This window comes from Aspergillus glaucus (genome assembly GCF_001890805.1).
Source record: "Aspergillus glaucus CBS 516.65 unplaced genomic scaffold ASPGLscaffold_38, whole genome shotgun sequence".
Classification (NCBI taxonomy): Eukaryota; Fungi; Ascomycota; class Eurotiomycetes; order Eurotiales; family Aspergillaceae; genus Aspergillus; species Aspergillus glaucus.
In genome coordinates this window covers 118,845-137,904 of record NW_019170490.1, presented here as the reverse complement: position 1 = coordinate 137,904, position 19,060 = coordinate 118,845, and the positions used below count along the sequence as shown (strand labels likewise).

The 19,060-nt window shown below is 50.5% G+C and overlaps 9 protein-coding genes and 1 non-coding gene across 10 annotated transcripts; 3 read left to right on the top strand and 7 right to left on the bottom strand.

Moving 5' to 3' along the window:
• Window positions 1-281: 281 nt before the first annotated feature.
• On the bottom strand, window positions 282-479 carry ASPGLDRAFT_137981 (uncharacterized protein; the record flags this gene model as incomplete). The annotated part of the gene is made up of 1 exon (XM_022541571.1): window positions 282-479. A coding segment is annotated over one exon (198 nt), but the record flags the coding sequence as incomplete, so codon positions are not given.
• A 2,816-nt stretch (window positions 480-3,295) lies between these two features.
• ASPGLDRAFT_138027 (HNH endonuclease signature motif containing protein) lies at window positions 3,296-3,586 on the top strand (the record flags this gene model as incomplete). Its single annotated transcript, XM_022541577.1, has 1 exon — window positions 3,296-3,586. A coding segment is annotated over one exon (291 nt), but the record flags the coding sequence as incomplete, so codon positions are not given.
• A 152-nt stretch (window positions 3,587-3,738) lies between these two features.
• On the bottom strand, window positions 3,739-4,367 carry ASPGLDRAFT_1095409 (uncharacterized protein). Its single transcript, XM_022539556.1, has 3 exons — window positions 4,281-4,367; window positions 3,860-4,209; window positions 3,739-3,808 (listed from the first exon to the last, which is right to left on the bottom strand). The coding sequence occupies exon 2, from the start codon at window positions 4,181-4,183 to the stop codon at window positions 3,947-3,949; it is 237 nt and encodes a 78-aa protein (XP_022395617.1). The 5' UTR covers window positions 4,184-4,209; window positions 4,281-4,367; the 3' UTR covers window positions 3,739-3,808; window positions 3,860-3,946.
• An 883-nt stretch (window positions 4,368-5,250) lies between these two features.
• On the top strand, window positions 5,251-6,848 carry ASPGLDRAFT_30314 (GMC family oxidoreductase; the record flags this gene model as incomplete). Its single annotated transcript, XM_022543934.1, has 3 exons — window positions 5,251-5,287; window positions 5,351-6,064; window positions 6,112-6,848. 3 exons carry the CDS (start codon window positions 5,251-5,253, stop codon window positions 6,846-6,848), a joined length of 1,488 nt encoding a protein of 495 aa, XP_022395616.1.
• Window positions 6,849-7,196: 348 nt separating this feature from the next.
• Window positions 7,197-8,669, bottom strand: ASPGLDRAFT_137980 (uncharacterized protein; the record flags this gene model as incomplete). Its single annotated transcript, XM_022541570.1, has 2 exons — window positions 7,197-8,492; window positions 8,544-8,669. The coding sequence occupies 2 exons, from the start codon at window positions 8,667-8,669 to the stop codon at window positions 7,197-7,199; spliced, it is 1,422 nt and encodes a 473-aa protein (XP_022395615.1).
• A 440-nt stretch (window positions 8,670-9,109) lies between these two features.
• Window positions 9,110-9,180, bottom strand: ASPGLDRAFT_t174. The gene has a single exon. It is a non-coding gene; the product is annotated as a tRNA-His (tRNA).
• Window positions 9,181-9,449: 269 nt separating this feature from the next.
• ASPGLDRAFT_1095153 (aldehyde dehydrogenase family protein) lies at window positions 9,450-11,219 on the bottom strand. Its single transcript, XM_022539555.1, has 3 exons — window positions 10,991-11,219; window positions 10,151-10,930; window positions 9,450-10,102 (listed from the first exon to the last, which is right to left on the bottom strand). Exons 1-3 carry the CDS (start codon window positions 11,000-11,002, stop codon window positions 9,467-9,469), a joined length of 1,428 nt encoding a protein of 475 aa, XP_022395614.1. The 5' UTR covers window positions 11,003-11,219; the 3' UTR covers window positions 9,450-9,466.
• Window positions 11,220-12,830: 1,611 nt separating this feature from the next.
• On the bottom strand, window positions 12,831-14,681 carry ASPGLDRAFT_137972 (uncharacterized protein; the record flags this gene model as incomplete). Its single annotated transcript, XM_022541569.1, has 4 exons — window positions 12,831-13,677; window positions 13,833-14,373; window positions 14,427-14,534; window positions 14,585-14,681. 4 exons carry the CDS (start codon window positions 14,679-14,681, stop codon window positions 12,831-12,833), a joined length of 1,593 nt encoding a protein of 530 aa, XP_022395613.1.
• A 1,460-nt stretch (window positions 14,682-16,141) lies between these two features.
• Window positions 16,142-17,518, bottom strand: ASPGLDRAFT_160025 (acyl-CoA dehydrogenase family protein). The gene is made up of 2 exons (XM_022542450.1): window positions 17,245-17,518; window positions 16,142-17,194 (listed from the first exon to the last, which is right to left on the bottom strand). Exons 1-2 carry the CDS (start codon window positions 17,438-17,440, stop codon window positions 16,182-16,184), a joined length of 1,209 nt encoding a protein of 402 aa, XP_022395612.1. The 5' UTR covers window positions 17,441-17,518; the 3' UTR covers window positions 16,142-16,181.
• A 158-nt stretch (window positions 17,519-17,676) lies between these two features.
• ASPGLDRAFT_1094836 (CaiB/BaiF CoA transferase family protein) lies at window positions 17,677-19,026 on the top strand. Its single transcript, XM_022539554.1, has one exon. It carries the CDS (start codon window positions 17,684-17,686, stop codon window positions 18,926-18,928), a length of 1,245 nt encoding a protein of 414 aa, XP_022395611.1. The 5' UTR covers window positions 17,677-17,683; the 3' UTR covers window positions 18,929-19,026.
• Window positions 19,027-19,060: the final 34 nt, after the last annotated feature.

The following is a 19,060-nucleotide window of genomic DNA, read 5'->3' as shown; positions in this document are numbered from 1 at the left end:
GTCTGCCAGAGGTGGTGGTGAAGATTGAAATCCCCTGCAATCAAACAGGATCTGGGGGGCAGAGGTTGACTTTGTAGGTGCCTCAGCCCCTCCCCAGCATCTATAGATCCAGGGGGTGCGTTATACAGGTTTAGTAGGGTCACATGTTGGTTTCCTGAGCTTACCTGGACTGCTGTCAAGTCCCGGTTGGGTTGGGGGCCATGTGTTATGAGCTCTGCTTTGAGTTGTGGGTGTTTGCGGATATATATGAGGGTGCGTGGCCTGTGTGTCCAGTCTTCTGTTGGTGTAAAAAGCTGGAAAGCTGGGCTATGCTTGGAGAGGCGGCGTGTGCGGATATTGGAGATCCATGGCTCTTGAACAAGAATGGCATGGTAATCTTGTTCAAAGGCTATTTGGAGGGCTGCTTCATGAGGGGATGGGCTCCGGGCCACATTGACCTGGAGAATCCGCAGTTGTGGGATAGACTTGTCGTATCTCATTGGGTAGGTGCAGGATTGGGGGCCCTTTCTGGGTCCGTGTTGTTGGGTGTGGAATTGGGGATTGCTTGGTTGGCCTGGGTGTTGTCTGTTGCTCTTTGACCTAGTTCTGTCCGTCGGATGGCTGCAACTTGTGTCTTGGGGACCCGGATGATGGCCCCTTGCTTGAGACTGGGCCGGACTGGACAGCTTGCATGGTCTGCTGGGGTGGGACCGAAGCAGTTGGCGCACTGGTGGGTGCTGCCATGTGACTGGGGGTCATGATTCTCCTCGGTGTGGTCTTTAGCGCCGCAGAGCCGGCATTTGGGCTGTCGGGTGCAAGTTCTTGGGTTGTGGAAATCCCAGCAGCGTGCACATTGCTGGATTCTGGGGTTTATGAATTTGTGTCTGATACGGAGGTTCTTGCTGAAAAAGTGAATCCAGAGTGGAATTTCAGAAGCAGCATTCTCTGGCACTGCAAGGATTATTGTTGATGTATCTTTCATGGTGTGTTCCTGGTTCTTTCTGGACCAGTGGAGTTTTAGTGGAGAGAATCCAGTCTGCAGTTTGAATTCCTCTTTTGCAGCTTGTTCAGACACATTGACTATAGAGCCATCATATCCAGTATATTGTTTGATAGCTCCTGGGATCACAAAGATGGCCCATTTCTGTTCTGACTCGGCATTGGAGCCCTGGATTGTTTGCTGTATCTCCTCCTTTTTGTCAAGCAGGATCTGTCCGCTTTGGGTGTCTTTAGGCCCAATGGCAAGCCCTGTGGGGACATGTTGGATCTCCTTTATGGTGTTGGTGGCCATTGGGCCCAGGTTGTTGCATACTTTTGTAGTACTGCGTACGGGCTGGCCTGCCGGGCAGGGTGATCAGTTGGGATTCGGAGGAAGAGACGGAGGGGCCTTTCTGGCTTCGGGGGTGTGGTATAGGACTTCTTTGTAGTCTTGCTGTCTGATTTGGGCACAATGGCGGCTGCGTACGTTTGGGGGGGGCTAGCTGGGGCCGGGTTGGCTGTAGGGCCTTGATCATGTATCTTGGCCTTTGATTGGGTGAAAAAACTCTGCATGAATGTATGCAGAGCTTTGCCAAAGGAGAGGGCTCTAGGCTGTTCTTTTTGTTTCATGGAGGAGATTTTCTTGTCCAAAAGAGTTAGAATTTCTAGTATATCTTCATCTTCTTCCTTCTCTTTCATAGCCCGGGCTTGCAGGATAGTGTTAACGTGTCCTGTCAGCTCATGGTCCAGCTGCCCATCTGGGTTCTGGGGCTCTGGGAGAGCTGATGGTGGTTGATCTATTGATTCCAGGTCCATGTCCATGTCCGGTAGCAGTGAGGTTGGCGTAGTTGCATCCAGATCCTCTGGAGGGTTCTCTTCTAGGGCTGCCTTCTGTTTATCTGGCTTATCTGGCTTCAGTCGTTTGCGAATTCCCGCCGGTTTGGCGATGCCATTGATCAGGATGTTGTCCCGTTGTTGGGTCGTGCCTGGAGTGCGGTCTCTGGCCGAATAGCGAGTGACAGGCGCCATGGCGATGCTGATTGACCAACGAGTGGATTAGTGGTTGGTAAATACTGTGAAAGATGTCAATTGGGTTGAAAAAGAATTACACACTGGGATGTGAGTCACATGACCGCCGAGACGCTAAATGCCCCACTTTGGCACAACTGACCAAAATATTGACCTCAGCCGACCTGATCTCTCGAGAATTGTGCACAGAATGGGCCAAAACGGGCGGCCCTACGGGCTCAAACGGGCGGGCGATGGGCGGTGCCGGGGTTTAGATTTGATTGTGGCTATGTGCAGATTCCAAGATAGCTCGGTGTTTTGAAATTGGAAAAGGATAGCCAATAATCAGTCGTTGTAGCATGCCATAAGATTGGAAGGATTTCAAAGGATTGAGATTGCGCGGCGCTGGGTGATGTTGGGTGATGGCTCACCCTCATCTATAGCGCACTCACCCTAACTCACCCCTGGTCGCGCGACCGAAAAGCGGCATCACCCTTTAACTCACCCGGGAGGCACCCAAGAAGTTGTATAGTTTCATTCAGGATCGCAACGCGCCCATAGCCAGCCCCAAGCGCTGGCTGACCCCATCCCCCAGACTCCAAACGCTTAATGCTGAAACTGCAGTGATGGGAGCTTGTGAAGACCTGGGCTCGCTGTCTCATCCTTCAGTGGGTTGTTGGCAAAGTCCTGCCAGCTACTTATCCATGATCTGTTGTGCTTCATCCATCCACAAAAGAGGAATGAATTCACCGTGAGGCTGCATCGACCACTGGATTTGAATTCTGCTCCACTAGGACTGGAAGATCAGTGGCAAGTAGCATGTCTTTATTCACCAGGGCCAGCCTGGCTTAGCGAGCAATAGCCTTTGAAGAGGTGTATAAGTATGAGTAGGATGTACATAATGCTGTTATTCCAATCCAGACAAAGGACTAGTCTGTAACATCAGTCGTCGTTCCTCCTGCCTGCCGTGTCTGACTATTCTGTCTATAAACAATACAACACGTCGCACGGCTATATGTTAGCGCGCTACTCGGGGCGTGATGGGCATGTCTATGATGCCGCAACCCAAACTATCGTGTCTATCAGGTGGGGTTCGATTACTTACGCGAACTTCGATTATATGCTGCGCGGTATCCTGTTGGTTACTATCGATGTCAATCAGGCAGGGAAGTACTGGAAACATCGTGACGCCCAGCGACGATTTAGTCCTTCCAGGGGATTATGAGATGGATTATAAGATCATCAAAGGAGGTAAGATCCTCCTTGTGTAAGTCTACCATTGTCACTAACCTTTCATCTAGGTGCTATCGAGATTACCGACGAACTCTGATTCTTTCGCACATACAGCGTTGGTACCTCGGGGCGCGAAAGTGCTTTTCGGGACGGCGTTCGTGGACGAGACAGAAAGTGCATGATCTCCGGCGGAGGCGGCTTACTCGCAAGCTTGGGAGTGTGGACAAAACTCGAGGCGGCGCATGTATTCCCTCTGGAGTGCGAGAATCTTTGGAACGAATTCGGATACTCGAGCTGGATCACCAATATGAACGAAACCACAGGAGTATCAAAAATCAACTCCGTCCAGAACGCACTGTTGATTAGGCGTGGTCTCTATTCACATTGAATCCTCGTCCTCCAATCAGTTGACTAAAATCCAACTTGCCTAGGTTGACACCATCTAGCCCCAGGTCAGAGACTTTCTCTTGGGCTAGACTTTTCCTGCATTGTTGTCCAGTTCATTCTCAGACGCTTTCTGTTCAAGCTCCTTCAATTCAGAGGTCGCGGCCTTGGTAGGGCACTCTCAAGCCAAATGACCATGTCCCTGGCAGTGGAAGCATTTCCCTTCCTTCATCAGTCGTTCATGATTGGATCCATTATGGGGTTCCACTGAACTGACGCTTTGGGGAGGGGCTGGTTCCTTTTTGACATTCACCTGACCAGCTCCCTTAGTGGTATCCTTGCTGGATGAAGAGAAGTTGAAAGATCAATTCTTCTGGTTCTGATGGTTGATGACCTCAAGACGACTTGCAGTCTGGGACACTGCATTAGAGAAGTCTTGGAAGGGTCCAGTCTTGTAGCTCTCAGTGATACACAGCTCCTGGAGTTTAGTTGCCAGTTTTATGCAAAGTTCATCCTTCCAGGTATCCTCTGCAACACCTGCTTCTGCAGCAAGGTACAGGAATTCAGACAAGAAGTCATGAAATTTGTTGCCACTCTTCATGTACAACTGTCAGAATTGATGCTTTGCTGTTGTGACTCAGTTTGGGTCGTCATATATCATCTTCAGGTGGTTGAGCATGTCCTTTGAGTCAACATACAGGTTTGCAACGTCATCTCACATACAAGGAGTGATGTGCTTTCAGGCCTTGCCCTCACAGCAGCTAGCAATGTACACTATGTGAAGTTGGGGGTTGTCAAAGTGATCCATGTTTGCAGTGAGCTTCTGAGACACCAGGAGCAACCAGTCATTGTGTGACGGTCTGGTCACGTGTATACCTATCACGTGCTGGAAGCAAGGCATATACCCCATGAAGGCGATTTTTTAGCTGAAGAGGCTCATACTATAATATCAGAGCCAATTGAGGTTCAAATAGCTTGTACGACCCTCCCTCATGAACGTGCTTCACCAGCTTTACAGCCACATCAACGAGCGCTACCGAAGTGTGGTGGATGTGGGGATATAGGACATAAAAGAAATGCGTGTCCAAATAAATATAGATAGCTTGCTTTTTAATAATTATGGCGTTTTGGTTGAAATAAATGCATTTAAATACTAAACATAGGGATTGGGTGGGCGGCTCGCTTGTGAATTACATTAGTTAGTTACATCAACTGTAGGACTCAATTGTTAGACTCAATTATTTTCCTGCTTCAATTAGTGCTTGTATATCATCTGCACTCCGTACATACTGATAAGGTAAGCATCTAGTTAACATGGATATGTGGTGTGTCAGCGGTTAACTGACCACCTTCCCCTTTCGTACAGCAAGAGAACTCCCAGGCTTCTCCCTCTCAATCAACCATCTGCTTTCACTTTCCATTCCAAACTGCAGATAACATTGATAACAGATTCTCAAGGATGTTATTCTTCTCTGTGATGTATCCATATACTACCATCATCATACATACGGAGTACTAACGTCATGTCTTCTGTCTCCGAGAATCCGTTGGATCCTGATGACATGGCCACACAAAAAAAAAATCGTAAAATTGTGTGGTCTCCCGGGCTCTTCCTATGCCAGTTTCTGTCTGCACGAGTTTGGCGTCGTGGTCTAGATTACAGAAGTCATGGCATCAGGTCTATGGGAATTCATTGTCGTCGGAGGTTAGTCTTTCAATTCTCTCTCGATTCCAATTCCCTTTCATGGCTGGTAATTAACACTGACAGGCGGTCCGGCTGGCTGTAGCATCGCTTCTTCCCTATCTCGCTCCCCCAAACGTCCCCAAGTCCTCCTGGTTGAGGCTGGATCGCGACGTGACGAGAAACTCCTCAGAGTCGACGGTCAGCGGTGGGGCACCTACCGAAACGCAGCCATCAATTGGGCCTATACAACAGTGCCTCAAAAGCACTGCAATGGACGTCAAATTGACTACTCTCGCGGCAAGACACTGGGAGGAAGCACTGCTATCAATTTTTGCATTTACGCCTTTGGCGCTCGTGATGATTACAACCAGTGGGCAAATGTCGTAAATGACGATATCTTTAAATGGAACCGTATCCAGGCACGTTTTAAGAATTTGGAGACGTTCAGTGGGGCTATATCTGATCCTGCGCATACGAAATATGCATCACCCCGGGCAGAAGATCATGGGAGCAGTGGCGCTTTGCATGTGGGATATGCGCCGGAATGGGAGAAGGATTTGCCGCTGCTGATAGATGCTTTTACGCAAGCCGGTTTGCCCCATGGTACAGATCATAATTCTGGGAATCCAATTGGGTTGACACTGGCTATTAACACTGCTCATCGGGGAGTGAGAGTGATGGCAACAGACCTGCTGGAGGACGCGCCTGATAACTTGACGATTTTAACTGACTCTCCGGTGCAAAGAGTGCTGCTGCAGGGCAAGAAAGCTGTTGGCGTGGAGTCTTTGGGAAGAAAATGTAACGTCCTACCCTGTGATTGGCATAGATAAAGTTAACGTCTCTAGTCATGGCATCAAAGGAAGTCATCCTCTCCGCCGGCACGCTGGACACCCCAAAAGTTTTGATGCACTCGGGCATTGGACCAGCTGAACAACTTCAAAAGTTCCAAATCCCAGTCATACAGCACCTCCCTGCCGTTGGCCAAGGACTGCGAGACCATCTCTGTGCCTCACTAACCTACCAACGCAACCCAAACACCAATGACCGCAACACCTTCTTCAAAGACCCCTCTGCTATGGAAAACGCCATGGGCGAATGGAAGGAAAGTGGGAAGGGGCCATGGGCACGCCACTCATGCCAGCTGGGAATTGGCTGGTTCAAATCAGACATCGTCCCAAACATGCCAGAATTTAAAGCCCTCCCAGCTTCTGTGCAAGAGTTCCTCCACCGTCCTACCATCCCACACTATGAGATCGTCCCAAACTTCCCGCTACACATATTCATGCCCGAAGCAGTGAAGGATTACAGCTACACCTGCGTGACAGCGTTTCTAATGAACCCGCAATCCCGCGGCGAGGTCCGACTGCAATCCTCCAACCCCGAAGAGCCTCTTCTCTTTGACCCCAAGTTCCTATCTCACCCCTATGACCGCGCCACATGTATCGCGATTCTTCGACACCTCCTCGACATCTGCAAGCATCCAGCCTTCCAAAAGGATACCGTCTCCACGCTCATGGCACCTCCGTCGGATTCAGACGAGGATCTCCTCGAGTACTGGAGAGCCAACCTCTTTTCTGTCTGACACATGACCGGGACTGTTAAGATGGGGAGACCGGATGAAGGGGGTAAGGAAGCGGCCGTGGATAGCCGGTTCCGGGTGTTTGGGATTGAGAATCTGCGGGTTGCGGATATGAGTGTGGTGCCAGTGATGACGAATAATCATACGCAGGCGACGGCGTATGTCACGGGGAGTACTTGTGCGGAGGTGTTGAAGATGGAATATGAGTTAGAATAAACCATAATACAATGTTACAGACAGGTCTTCTTATCCAATAGTGATCTCGATCGTACCCTACAGGGTATATTCCAGTTAATCTTTCTGAACCAATCAGGTTAATTCTACCACGCTTATTTACACCTCTATTAACCCCTATCTAGCTACCCCATCACTCGTAAACCCCCTCTCCTCCAACCAAACCCTCAACACCTTATCCTCCTCCTCCAAATCCAACCCCCCACTCTCCGGCAAAAGCCAATAAACACACATCCCAACAACAGCCACCGCACCAGCAAGATAAAACGTCGCGCTATCACCCGCCCAGTCCTGCAATGGTGTGAAACACTGCGTTCCAACCGCAGCCCCGGCACGACCAAATGCTTCTGCAATACCGTAGCCCATGCCTCGCATTGCAGTCGGAAATGACTCGGAGCAGATAAGGCCGATTGTTGCGCCGGGGCCCATGTGGCCGAATGCCTGCAGTAACCCGTACAAGACGACAAAGGCAGCAATGTGTTGCGACAGTTTGGTGTATGTACCGCCTATCACGAAGCCCAGGACGACGTACCCCGCAAAACCAGCGATACCGGTCCAGCGGCGGCCGATGAGGTTCGTTAGCCAGGCGCCTACCAGTACGCCAGGCACTGGGAGGACGGCGAGGATTACCTGCCAGATTGCTGTTGTGCGGACGTTGTTATCCTTGACTAGGGAGGAGATGATGGTGCTTGACATGATGCTATTGGGGAAGTTGATGAAGTCGTAGAGGAAGAATGCTAGCGATGTAGTCGTGATGCGCCACCAGTACCGCCGCAGCAAGAGGAGAATAAGACGTGGGGATTTACGCTGATTTTTGAAATTCGAGTAATGGAATAGCGTCGAGTCAGCCATGAAGATTCGCATGACGATGATGATCACAGGGAGGATAGTGGCGATTGAGTAGATGGCGTGAAAGGCGATGGTTAGGTTATTGTTACTTGCGACTAGCGTAATCAGGTATATGATCATGAGAATGGGACTGGCGAGAGTGGCCATTAGTGTCGTGAAGGAGACGAACATGGGCCCGCGGTATCGGCGCATGAATTCATCTGTTTCTTCGATTCCTGCTGCTGCGCTAGGGGGGTATTCGCCGCCGACGCCGAAACCTGCGATACCGCGGACGACGATGAAATACCATAGCATGTTCATTGTCGGGTGTACGGACAGTGCGACTGTTGCCATTAACGTCCCGATAGCTACAATCGACGATGTGGATAGTAGCCCTGCCCGTCGCGAGAACATGTCTGATGCATAACCCAGTACGATGATACCGATTATCGCGCCGATGAGCAGTGAGTTGCTGATGCGCGTCTTCATCTCGGAGGTGAAGTCGGTGCCGAGCAGGTGCTTGAAGATCACATTGGTGGGATTGGCGAGGCCATTTTGGTAGCCGTCGCTGAAGTTGGCGATGTACTGTCTCTATCAGTTTGTGTTGTTCTTATTGAAGGGGAGCATGGGACGTACACAGCTCGCAATGGTGATATTACTCTGCCATCTGGTAGGCTGGTAGCGCGTGGGAGGATTCTCAACATCAGCACCGACGACGACCGTGGTTTTCTGGCCATCATCGCGACACTCTTTCTCCGCCATTTTGCTTGTCTATCCTGTGTAGAACCGAGTCAGATAATGGCTATCTTGAATCTTTATATCACCAGCCAGCAATCCAAAAATGGAGGTGCGGTCCGCGGAGAAAAGCGTTGAAGATAAGGCCATTTCGCCATTAATAATGTGCGTACGTGGACCTGCAGCCTCTGCTATCGATCATATCGATCAATTGGCCGGAATTATCAGCGCTGCTGCAAGAAAGAGCGCCGTCGGTTTTGACTGTTGGTCATAATCACATCTCGCCCGGTGCGGGATTGTGTGTCTCGAAGCCCGGTTTCTGCCGGTTGCCGTGTTGGGTTAGCGTGGGGAAGCTTGTTTACACGGACCAGATATGGGCCATTGTGTATGGCTGTTAGTTCTGTGGGATACAAGGCTGCATTTTTCATTCGCAAAAATGAGGAGCAAAAAATAAAAACAAAAAATAATGGCGCTGCCCGGAATCGAACCGGGGCTGGCGCGGCCACAACGCGACGTCATACCACTAGACCACAGCACCTTCTTGATGTAACACTTAAACTTTCTTTGCCCCATAAGCATACATACTTAAGCAGTCACTGGAGATAGGCCTCTGTAATGTTTGATGGTTATTTCTACGCTATTCTAAGTATGGTTTGATATTCTTGTGTTTTATAGCTGTATTTGGATAATAAATATGTTACTACATGGGTTGTTTGCGAAGGGTTATGGGGAAATATCAATTCCGCTATCGTGGTATATATTCAATGCCAACCAACAGCTATATACATAAGTCATAGCAACATCGTAACACAGCTTACAAGAAATCAAGGACTCCTCTTCAACCACAAAGTCTGCGAGTTGCAGTACCCAAGCAACCCATTAATACCCCACTCCGTCCCCAGACCACTTCCCTTGTGTCCACCAAACGGCGCATTGGGCGAGATGTCAAAGTGCGAGTTCACCCACACACTTCCCGCAACCAATTGGTCCGCCATACGGGTAGCCCGATCCATATCCTTGGTCCAGACGGACGCACCGAGAGCTGAGTTAGTACCGTTTGCGCGCGCGATCACGTCGTCCTCATCCGACCACTTCATCATAGGCAGGATAGGACCGAAGGGCTCCTCCTGCACGACCCGCGAGTCCTCGGGCGGGTTGTCGACAATCGTCGGCTGGACGAAGTACCCCGGAGAGGCAGAGGAGTCAGGGATATCGCCACCCAGAGCCGTCTTGTAGCCTGATTTGGCGGTGTCGGCGAAGAGTTCCTTGACCTTGTCGAATTGCATGGCGTTTTGGACGGGGCCGAAGAAGGTCTCGGGCTTGGTGCCGTCGCCGACGGGGAGGGACTTGACGAACTCGGCGAGCTTGGTGCGGAATTCGTCGTAGATACGTTCGTGGACGTAGAGGCGCTTGATCATCATGTAGATTTGGCTAGTGCAGAGGAAGGAGAAGATGCCGACCTACAAAGGTTAGTATGTGCTTATCGAAAAACTGGGAGAGGAGTGTACCTTTGGCACCACAGTGTCCACGTCGACATCATCGCAGACGATACACGGGTCGTTGCCGCCCAGTTCCAGGGTCACCCGCTTGATGGTCTTTGCGCAGCTTGCCATGACTCGCTGTCCTGTCTGGGACGATCCAGTGAAGCTGATCTTGCCAATGCCAGGGTGCTCAGTACACCATGGCCCAAGGGAGTCATCACCACTCAAAGCCTGAACAACACCAGGAGGGAAGAACTTGGTAGCCAGCTCTGCCAGCTTCAAGTCACAGTAAGGTGTGAACGGCGAAGGCTTGACAATAACGGTGTTTCCGGTATACACAGCGGGCGCGATCTTGCCCAATGCCAGCAACACGGGGAAGTTCCAGGGCACAATGGCACAAGCCACGCCAATGGGTGTGTGTCGCTGGACAACTCGTCGCTCCTCCGTATCCTCAATGACGTTCTCAGGGATTTCAATGTTCGGGATTCCCCGCACCCACTGGATACCAAAACCAATCTCCATGGCCGACTGGGTGAGGGGCTTGCCCTGCTCCATGGTCAGGATAGTGGCCAAGGTATCCTTGTTCTCCTCAATGGCGTCCGCATAGGCATGGAGAGCTGCACGGCGCTGCTCGAATGTAGTCTTGGACCATTTCTTGAAGGCCTGCTGGGCGGCGTCGACAGCACGGTCTAGGTCTTCGCGGGTTGCGACGGGCACGGGGGGATTGGGTTGAGCGGTCGCAGGGTTGATCCCGTGGCGGGTTTCAGCTGTTGTGGTCAACTCATTGTTGATGACATTGCGAAAGGTCTATAGGCATGGTAGTCAGTAATGAGCTCGTGTCAGTATGGATGAGGGGTAATTGCATACGGTGGTGTCCATGATGATGGGTTGAGAATTGGAAGAACAATTGTCGAGAAATTGTACACCCACGGATACAGCCTTTATATAACTTCTTCACCTCCATACCCACCTCCATACCCACATTTAGCCCCTATTGACACATCATAGGACAAGAATTAACTATCGAGCAGACCCTGTAGAGCCCGCCTATGGAGACCCCGCATTCTGCAGATCGGGGGTAGAAATCCCCCCATATCGGGATCCAGTCTCGGCATCTCGCGAATACCCGGACGGTGTTTCAATGGCTGGATTCAAGGATCAATGGGTGATTTGGATTTTAAGAAAAGCTAAAGTCGCTATACGAGAGAGTCATGGGGGCTGCCGGGAGGTCGACTCGGCTTATTCGAGTTGATTATCTGTGCCTGCGTATCCGACAGCGCAGCCGATGCACGCTGATACGTGGTCATAATTAATCTATCGTAACTGGTTCAATTGCATGGATAATCCAGCATGACCTGGCCAGATATATTGAATCAAGCCGCGCAGTTTTCTGTCGCTGTGTGAACGGGTCAATAAGCGTTGGCCAGAGCTGAACAATGCACCTCTTTTCCATTGTTTCTTTATTTCAACAATCGAATTGCCAGGTGTTTCTTGCGACCGCTGACCGAGAAGATATAAGGTATTTTTATCTTGGCTGGGATTCCGACGAATTTCGATCGGAGCTGCGGAAGCGTTGACTTGGTGGATCATGGCGTGGAGCGTGCGAACGGTTGCCCTATCTGTGTCTAACGTTCAAATAAAAATATCCCGTGCAGCAAAAGAAGATAAGCATATTCCGTGCATCTGCATCTTGAAATGCCGTGGAGTTATCGCGGTGGTCGCAACAGCGAATGTGTTTCCACACCGTTCTTCTAGACAGCAAGAAGGATCGTGTCAGCGCAGACGCGATAAAAACGAGAGCTGTCCATGGTATAGAGAAGTGCATACATGACAGCCATGGAATTAGTCGGACTGGAGAACGTCAATTGACACCTGGCCGGTCCCAAGCTCGAACTTCCACCGGTTGGATGACTTGCAGAGTACATGCCTGCTAGTCATTCCTTTCCATCAAGAGCATAACCCCAGTCTCACACATGATAACCTTGCTTCCAGCGAGAGTATGCTTATAGTGTCCTTGTTGCGTTCATTCGAAGAGGCTGGGGTGGGTTGGGACAGGAACCGGAACGGGACGATCGAGCATATGGTCGAATCCTTGAGCTGAGATTAACACAGTCAATCGCCTGGTTAGCTAATAAAAAAGTCTGATGCATTCAGAAATACAGGATCATATAAGAAATAAGTAGCGACTCACTCCTCATTCGTGGGAAAGTTGAAGCTTGATTGTCGGTGGATGAGGGCGTTGGAGGATTAAGCTGCCAGCTGCAGGCCAAAACAGAGATGTCAAATCACATGATATTGCTGACAGGCTCTCGATTCATATTACAGCATACGCTGGAGAACGAATGCAAATTACTTGAGAGAAATTATTATCGACTGCATCACGCGACTTACTCCTTCGCCGGACCAGAAGTCAAGTGGTCTCGTCGAATGGAGGTCTAAAGTATCGCAAGAAACAGTCTACAGACACTGAATATTAAATCAAATAAATAAATTATGGCCTGCGGCACATCCGTCCAATATATGAACAAAGATCTATCGCACCGCGACCTTGCAGTATCTGTAAGTTACATGACCAGAGATTCCACCGGTTGATCAACAAATCCAGTCTTTTCCCCGTAACTCATGGGTATTCAACATTACATATGAAAGGGTGACAAATAAAAAGAGAAAATCATGACCACGACGCCGTGACAGAGTAGTGCGAGGCTTAGCCGGTCTTCTCGACCTGCTCCTCCTGCGAGGCAGACTCAGAGGTGCCTTTAGCAGGTGCCTCCACATCCACACCGAGACCGTACTGAGCAGCGACGCGTTCGATTTCTTCGTCCGACAGTCTGGGGAGCTCCTCGGCAGCGCGGACGTATGAAATGCCCTCGACGAAGCCCTTGGCGAAGATAAGGTCAATCTCTTCCAGAGAGCGACCAGCCGTTTCGGGGTAGAAGAACCAGATGATTGGAACGAACAGGCCGTTGAGAACAGCGAAGAAAAGGTAGGTGCCCCACTTAATGTCGCGGACCATGATGGGGGTGACCATGACAATCAAGAAGTTGAAGGTCCAGTTGGTGCAGGTGGACAGGGCATTGGCCTTCGCACGGGTCTTGATAGGGGAGATCTCAGCCGGGTACAACCAGGGCAGAGGCAACCAGGTCGCTCCAAAAGTGGCGATGAAGGCGAACAAACCAAAGGCAGCACCCTTGGCAGGCTCAGGGTCTCCTGGAATCAAACAGGCAAAGGTAATAACCATGGACAGACACTGGCCGATCGAACCGATCAGGAACAGATTGCGGCGACCAACACGTTCCACCAGGTACCAGGAACTACAGGCAAAGATAGCGTAGACAATCATATTGACACCACCCAGAATCATGGACATGAGGTGGCTCTGGCCGACGGACTGTTCGAACAGGACAGGAAGGTAATAGATGACAGCATTGCAGCCACCAATCTGCTGGAAGAACTGGGTGGAAGAACCGAGAAGCATGCGGCGGAAATGCTGAGTCTTGCCTCCAGTGAATACAGCAGACATGGGAGTGGACTTGCCAGTGGTCTGACCAGAACTAAAAGCACACGATCGATTAGCGTTTGCACAGAACACAACAACAACAACAACAACAAAAAAAAAAAAAAAAAAAAAAAAAAAAAAAAAAAAAAAAAAAAAAGCGCCCAAAGAGCAACCAAATCCAACAAATAAACAAAGAAGAAAAAAGCTTACACTCGCAGAGAGTCCAAGATAAGAGTCTTTTGCATCTGGACGTCGTGGTGGTTGATTTCCTGACCGACCAATGCGGCAATCACATATTCACCCTCTTCGTAGCGATCACGAGCGAAGAGCCACCGGGGAGATTCCGGCAAGAACATGAGACCAAAGATGATGATAAAGCCGAAGAGACATTGGAAGGCAATGGGGAAACGCCAGGTGAGATCATCCGAGCCGTACATGCAACCAAAATCAACCCAGTAGGAGATGACCGTGCCAATAGCGACGGTGCTTCCCTCAATACAGATGAGCAGACCACGGTTGTGTGACTTGGAGCATTCAGCTTGATAGGTCGGGATGGTGGAGGTATTCATGCCGTTGCCAATGCCCGTCACGACACGTCCAACACAGAACTGAGCGATGGGAACCTGGCCTTTAACGGAAGAGACCTGAAGAACAACACCGATAATCATGATCGCAGCGCCAATTATGATGGAATAACGACGACCCAGCCAGTCACCAGCACCGAGGATGAACAGAGCACCAACGAGACATCCTGCACCACGCGTCAGCCCAGATTCAACAACCATATTGTATTTTGTCACCCACCCAATTCGTAAATAGCCGTGACGACACCCTGAATAGTCGAATCGCCTTGAACTTGCGTGAAAACTTCGCCAAACGGTCTCGCATCAATAATTCCGCTCATGACACCCTCTTCTCTGTATTAGCTCGACTCTTGGAGCATCTGGTAAAGCAGGACATACGATCATAACCGAAAAGCAAGAACCCCATGGTAGCACAAGCCGTGATGGCCCTCATCAGCCAGGGGCCAGAGAGGCCGGCGTACGACGGGACCGACATGTTGAGTAGGCCGTCGCGTTGGAAGAAACAGCAGGAATAGATCTCTCCAGTTTGATGATATTGATTCCTCTTTGAGATAAACGAGAGACAACAAAGAAAGAATACGATGAAGTGGAAGAGAGAGAGAGAGAGAGAGATGGAGAAGATATGAAAGGGAAAAAGAGAAGAGTAGAGGAAGAGGGGAGGAAAAGAAATAAAAGAACCACGACCCCAGGTCAGGTGCCTCGCTTAAGATATCTCTTTCTTTAATGACAGGTCCCCACAATGACTACAATTCACTGTCCGTCCTCACCACCCATCCACCACCTACTTAATGAACCTACCAAGAGCCGTTTGAATGCCAATCAACAAAGCATTCGGACCGCAGGAGAGCCGAAGAATAATTAGACGGAGATGCGCCGGCATTCTATAGTACTATTTTTGTATGTATTCCTGCAGTTTTTCTTTACGTTTCATTTCTCCATTTTGTTATTTCCCGTCTACTCTTTCTTGTAGATGTTGGATGTTCCCAACTGAGTATACAGGTATACTGTGGACTAGTTATGCTATATACTGCATCCCTAGTAGTAAGGTCTCTCCAGCTCCGCCGACTCCCCGCCGCGGGGATCCCTTTCCGCTGGCAGCCCTGGTCTTGGCGGAAACCACCACTTCCCCATGGTACTAGATTCTCGACACTACTACTATTTCATGACTACGTCGGCCACTTCGGCCATGCTCCCAGCGTCCTCCTCTCGCACACGCAGGGTTTCACTTCGGCCAAGCATGGCCGGGATAACAGTCTTTTTTGCCGACGCCCGGGCGGCGAAACCATACCTTTGCTTCCTGTACGCCGTTTGACCGGCTCTTCCCGACACCGTATAGGCAAGAGAAAGCGCCTAGACGGGTTCGGGTTGGTAAGATTAACGAGGAGAATCCATGCGGCGATTCCGATGGATGCCTAGTCTTGTACGGAGTTCTAGAGTTCTATACTGGACCCATCGGAGTCAGATTTTTCCACAGGGCAGTTTTCCCCAGAGAATGGAGTGCAGGTTACCCACTAGCTAGGAGCATGAGATTTCAGACATTGTCCAGATGCGGCTATTCTTCCCCGGATATTTCTTCATGATGGGACGTCAAGGGATGCCGCCCGGCCAAGTCGACAAGTTAGCCGAAGATGGAGAGATGCACTAAGGCATGAAGAGTAACCCCATACGGACAGTGCTCATGACGTCCATGCGCCTTCGGTCATATCGTGGCATTTTCCCGGGGAAGGCTTCTGTGTGAACCAATTTCTTTTGTCATACGCTGACATATGGTACTGGCACGGAGTAAGAGTATGCCCAGAACTCCGGTCCAATACTAATTTGCTTGGGCCCTGAACTAAGCGACACAAGAAACCAATAAGACGAAAAGCTTGTATACGAAACCACTGCAATTATTGCTTCTTCTCAATAGTGCAGGGACTGATCCACGGAAAATACACGGATTACCAAATCGAAATTTCCTAGAGATTGGCTATTGCTAATAACTTCGCGGTAACTGCAATATCTTCTCACTCACATAATTCAGAATCATTTCCCGACTGACCGGCGCAATCCGTGGAACAAAACACTCGCGCAGGTACCGTTCGACATCATATTCCATCGCGTACCCCATTCCTCCATGACTCAGGACTGCTCGCTCACACGCCGTGAACGCCGCTTCTGCCGCTAAGTACTTGGCGCTGTTGCATGCTACTCCGAGGGTGTGTACCGGGATCATATTATCCGGGGCCCTCGAGGAGTCGAACATCCGTGCTGCATGGTAGGTGGCCAACTTGGCCGCTTCAAGCTTCATGTACGCATCGGCTAGTGGATGCGCAATTCCTTGATTTTGCCCGATTGCCCGTCCAAACACTACTCGTTCTTGTGCGTACTGGGCAGCGCGTTCCAGCGCGGCATACCCTAGCCCTAAAGCTTCTCCTGCCAAGAGACATCGCTCGGCATTCATGCCATGTAGGATGATACGGAATCCTTCGTTCTCCTGACCAATAAGAGTACTCGTCGGAATTTCGTAGTTGTCGAAGAACACTTCGTTTGCATCCACCGCGCGCCCACCCATTTTCTTGATCTTGCGTAGGTCAAGACCCGGGTGGTCGCGGTCCAAGTCGATGCAAAACAAAGACAAACCTTCTGTCGGCTTCTTGACCTCTTCTAGAGGCGTCGTTCGCGCAAGCAGAATCATCTTGGACGCCACTTGTGCACAGGTGATCCATATCTTCTGACCAGTCACCGAGTAGACCTCTGTATCGGGCTTCCGCGTGGCCAACGTCTTGAGTTTCAAAGTCTCCAGTCCCGTATTAGGCTCCGTCACGCCGAAACATGTCCGCCACGTGCCGTTGATGATCTTTGGAATAGTTTCCTCCTTTTGCTGCCGCGTACCGAACTTGGCAAGGGGCTGTGTCGCGTAGACATTGGCGTGGATGGCCTGTGCCCCGGCCATACCTGCCCCAGACTGCGTGATGGTCTGCATCATCATCGTAGCCTCAGAAATACCTATATTATTAGCCTTCCTCTTCTTTTCTCCCTTTGTCTTGTTGGAATACCTAATCCAGCCCCGCCAAACTCCTCTGGTAGCGCGATGCCTAGCCATCCGTCCTTGGCTAATGCTGCATGGAACTCTTTGGGGTCTTTTTCATTCTGATCGCACTCTTGCCAATATGTATTGGGGAAGTTGGCGCATATGTTTGATACGGCGTCGCGGACGGTCAATTGTTCGTCTGTGAACCCGGTAAGTTCCATCAATGGTCGACGGGTGGTTGATGAAAAGGCGCGCCATGGTGCGCGAATGCTTGCAACATGCTTTCTGCGTGAGACTTGTCTGGAAATATGGCGAAACATGGTGATGTTTGAAGATGTTGAAGAGGCTCGTCGTGGTATTTCAATACAGAAACCGGTAGGTGCATATAACCGTATAGCCGATATGCCCCACTATATCAATCAAGGAACCGATCAATTCACACTTGCGGTGCTTCTACACTGATCATGAAAATGAATATATTACGGCGCTCTACGCAATCATGCCCTCGCTGGGGTACCCGATATTTATCAACGAAAACAACGGACGGCCCACTAGCTGGCATCACCGTTGTCAGCCTGGAACAAGCAATCTCAGCGCCGTTCTGCACCCGTCAACTCGCAGACCTCGGGGCACGAGTTATCAAAGTTGAACGTCCTGGAGTAGGCGATTTTGCACGCCACTACGACACCCGCGTCAATGGCCTCGCCTCGCATTTCGTCTGGACAAACCGATCAAAGGAAAGCTTGGCCCTGGACGTCAAGAACCCGCGCGACCATCGCGTATTGATGCGCCTACTGGGCCGCGCCGATGTCCTAGTCCAGAACCTAGCTCCCGGCGCAAGCGGCCGTCTAGGCTTGTCTTACGAGGCCCTGAAAATCAACCACCCATCATTGATCGTGTGCAACATCTCCGGCTACGGCCCTGATGGTCCCTACCGCGACAAGAAAGCCTACGATCTCCTGATCCAAAGCGAAGCGGGGATGCTCTCCGTCACAGGCACAGGGTCCAAACAACCTACAAAAGTGGGCATCTCGATCGCAGATATCGCAGCAGGTAGCTACGCCTACTCGAATATCCTGGCTGCGCTGTTCCATCGTGAACGCGATTCCGAGAAGCGTGGCTGTAACCTCGACATCTCAATGTTGGAGAGTATGGTGGAGTGGATGGGGTTCCCGCTGTACTATACGTATGAGGGTGCACCGGGCCCGACTCCTGCGGGTGCTGCGCATGCTGCTATCTACCCGTATGGACCGTTTGACACGGGAGATGGGAAGATTGTTATGCTGGGAATTCAGAATGAGCGCGAGTGGGCGAGTTTCTGCGATAAGGTTCTGGGACAGCCTGAACTCGCAAAAGATGAGCGTTTCGCTAGTAACTCTCTACGGGTGCAGAATCGTGATGAGCTGAAGGCCATTATCTGCGAGGTGTTTGCATCGCAGACGGCAAAAGACGTCCTTGTCTTGCTAGACGAAGCGGCTATCGCCAACGCGAGCGTTAATGATATGCAAGGAGTCTGGAATCACCCGCAGCTACAAGCGAGACAGCGCTGGACGGAGGTGAAGACCCCAGCGGGTGTTGTTCCTACTTTGTTGCCACCGGGAATGAGAGCGGATGCGGATGGATTGAATGCGCGGATCGGAGCAGTGCCGGATGTTGGAGAACATAATGAGGCCATTCTAGCTGAATTGGGGATTGATGAGACTGACTAGTGCACATAGAGCCCCATATGTAGTGCGGTTACTCCAATGTAAGAAGCCGACAGCATAAAACCGAAGAACCCGTCAACCAATAATATCCCACAACGAACATCAAATAACCGAAGTAGCCGACTAGGTCGCCTT

Bases quoted from the DNA above. Each gene is read 5' to 3' on its own strand.
- ASPGLDRAFT_1095409 (XM_022539556.1), bottom strand. From the start codon at position 4,183: ATGAAGAGTGGCAACAAATTTCATGACTTCTTGTCTGAATTCCTGTAC.
- ASPGLDRAFT_1095153 (XM_022539555.1), bottom strand. The intron at 10,103-10,150 runs GTACACTCCTCT...TAACCTTTGTAG, and splicing joins TGGACACTGTGGTGCCAAAG to GTCGGCATCTTCTCCTTCCT.
- ASPGLDRAFT_160025 (XM_022542450.1), bottom strand. From the start codon at position 17,440: ATGGAACTTACCGGGTTCACAGACGAACAATTGACCGTCCGCGACGCC. The intron at 17,195-17,244 runs GTATTCCAACAA...CTAATAATATAG, and splicing joins GTTTGGCGGGGCTGGATTAG to GTATTTCTGAGGCTACGATG.
- ASPGLDRAFT_1094836 (XM_022539554.1), top strand. From the start codon at position 17,684: ATGAAAATGAATATATTACGGCGCTCTACGCAATCATGCCCTCGCTGG.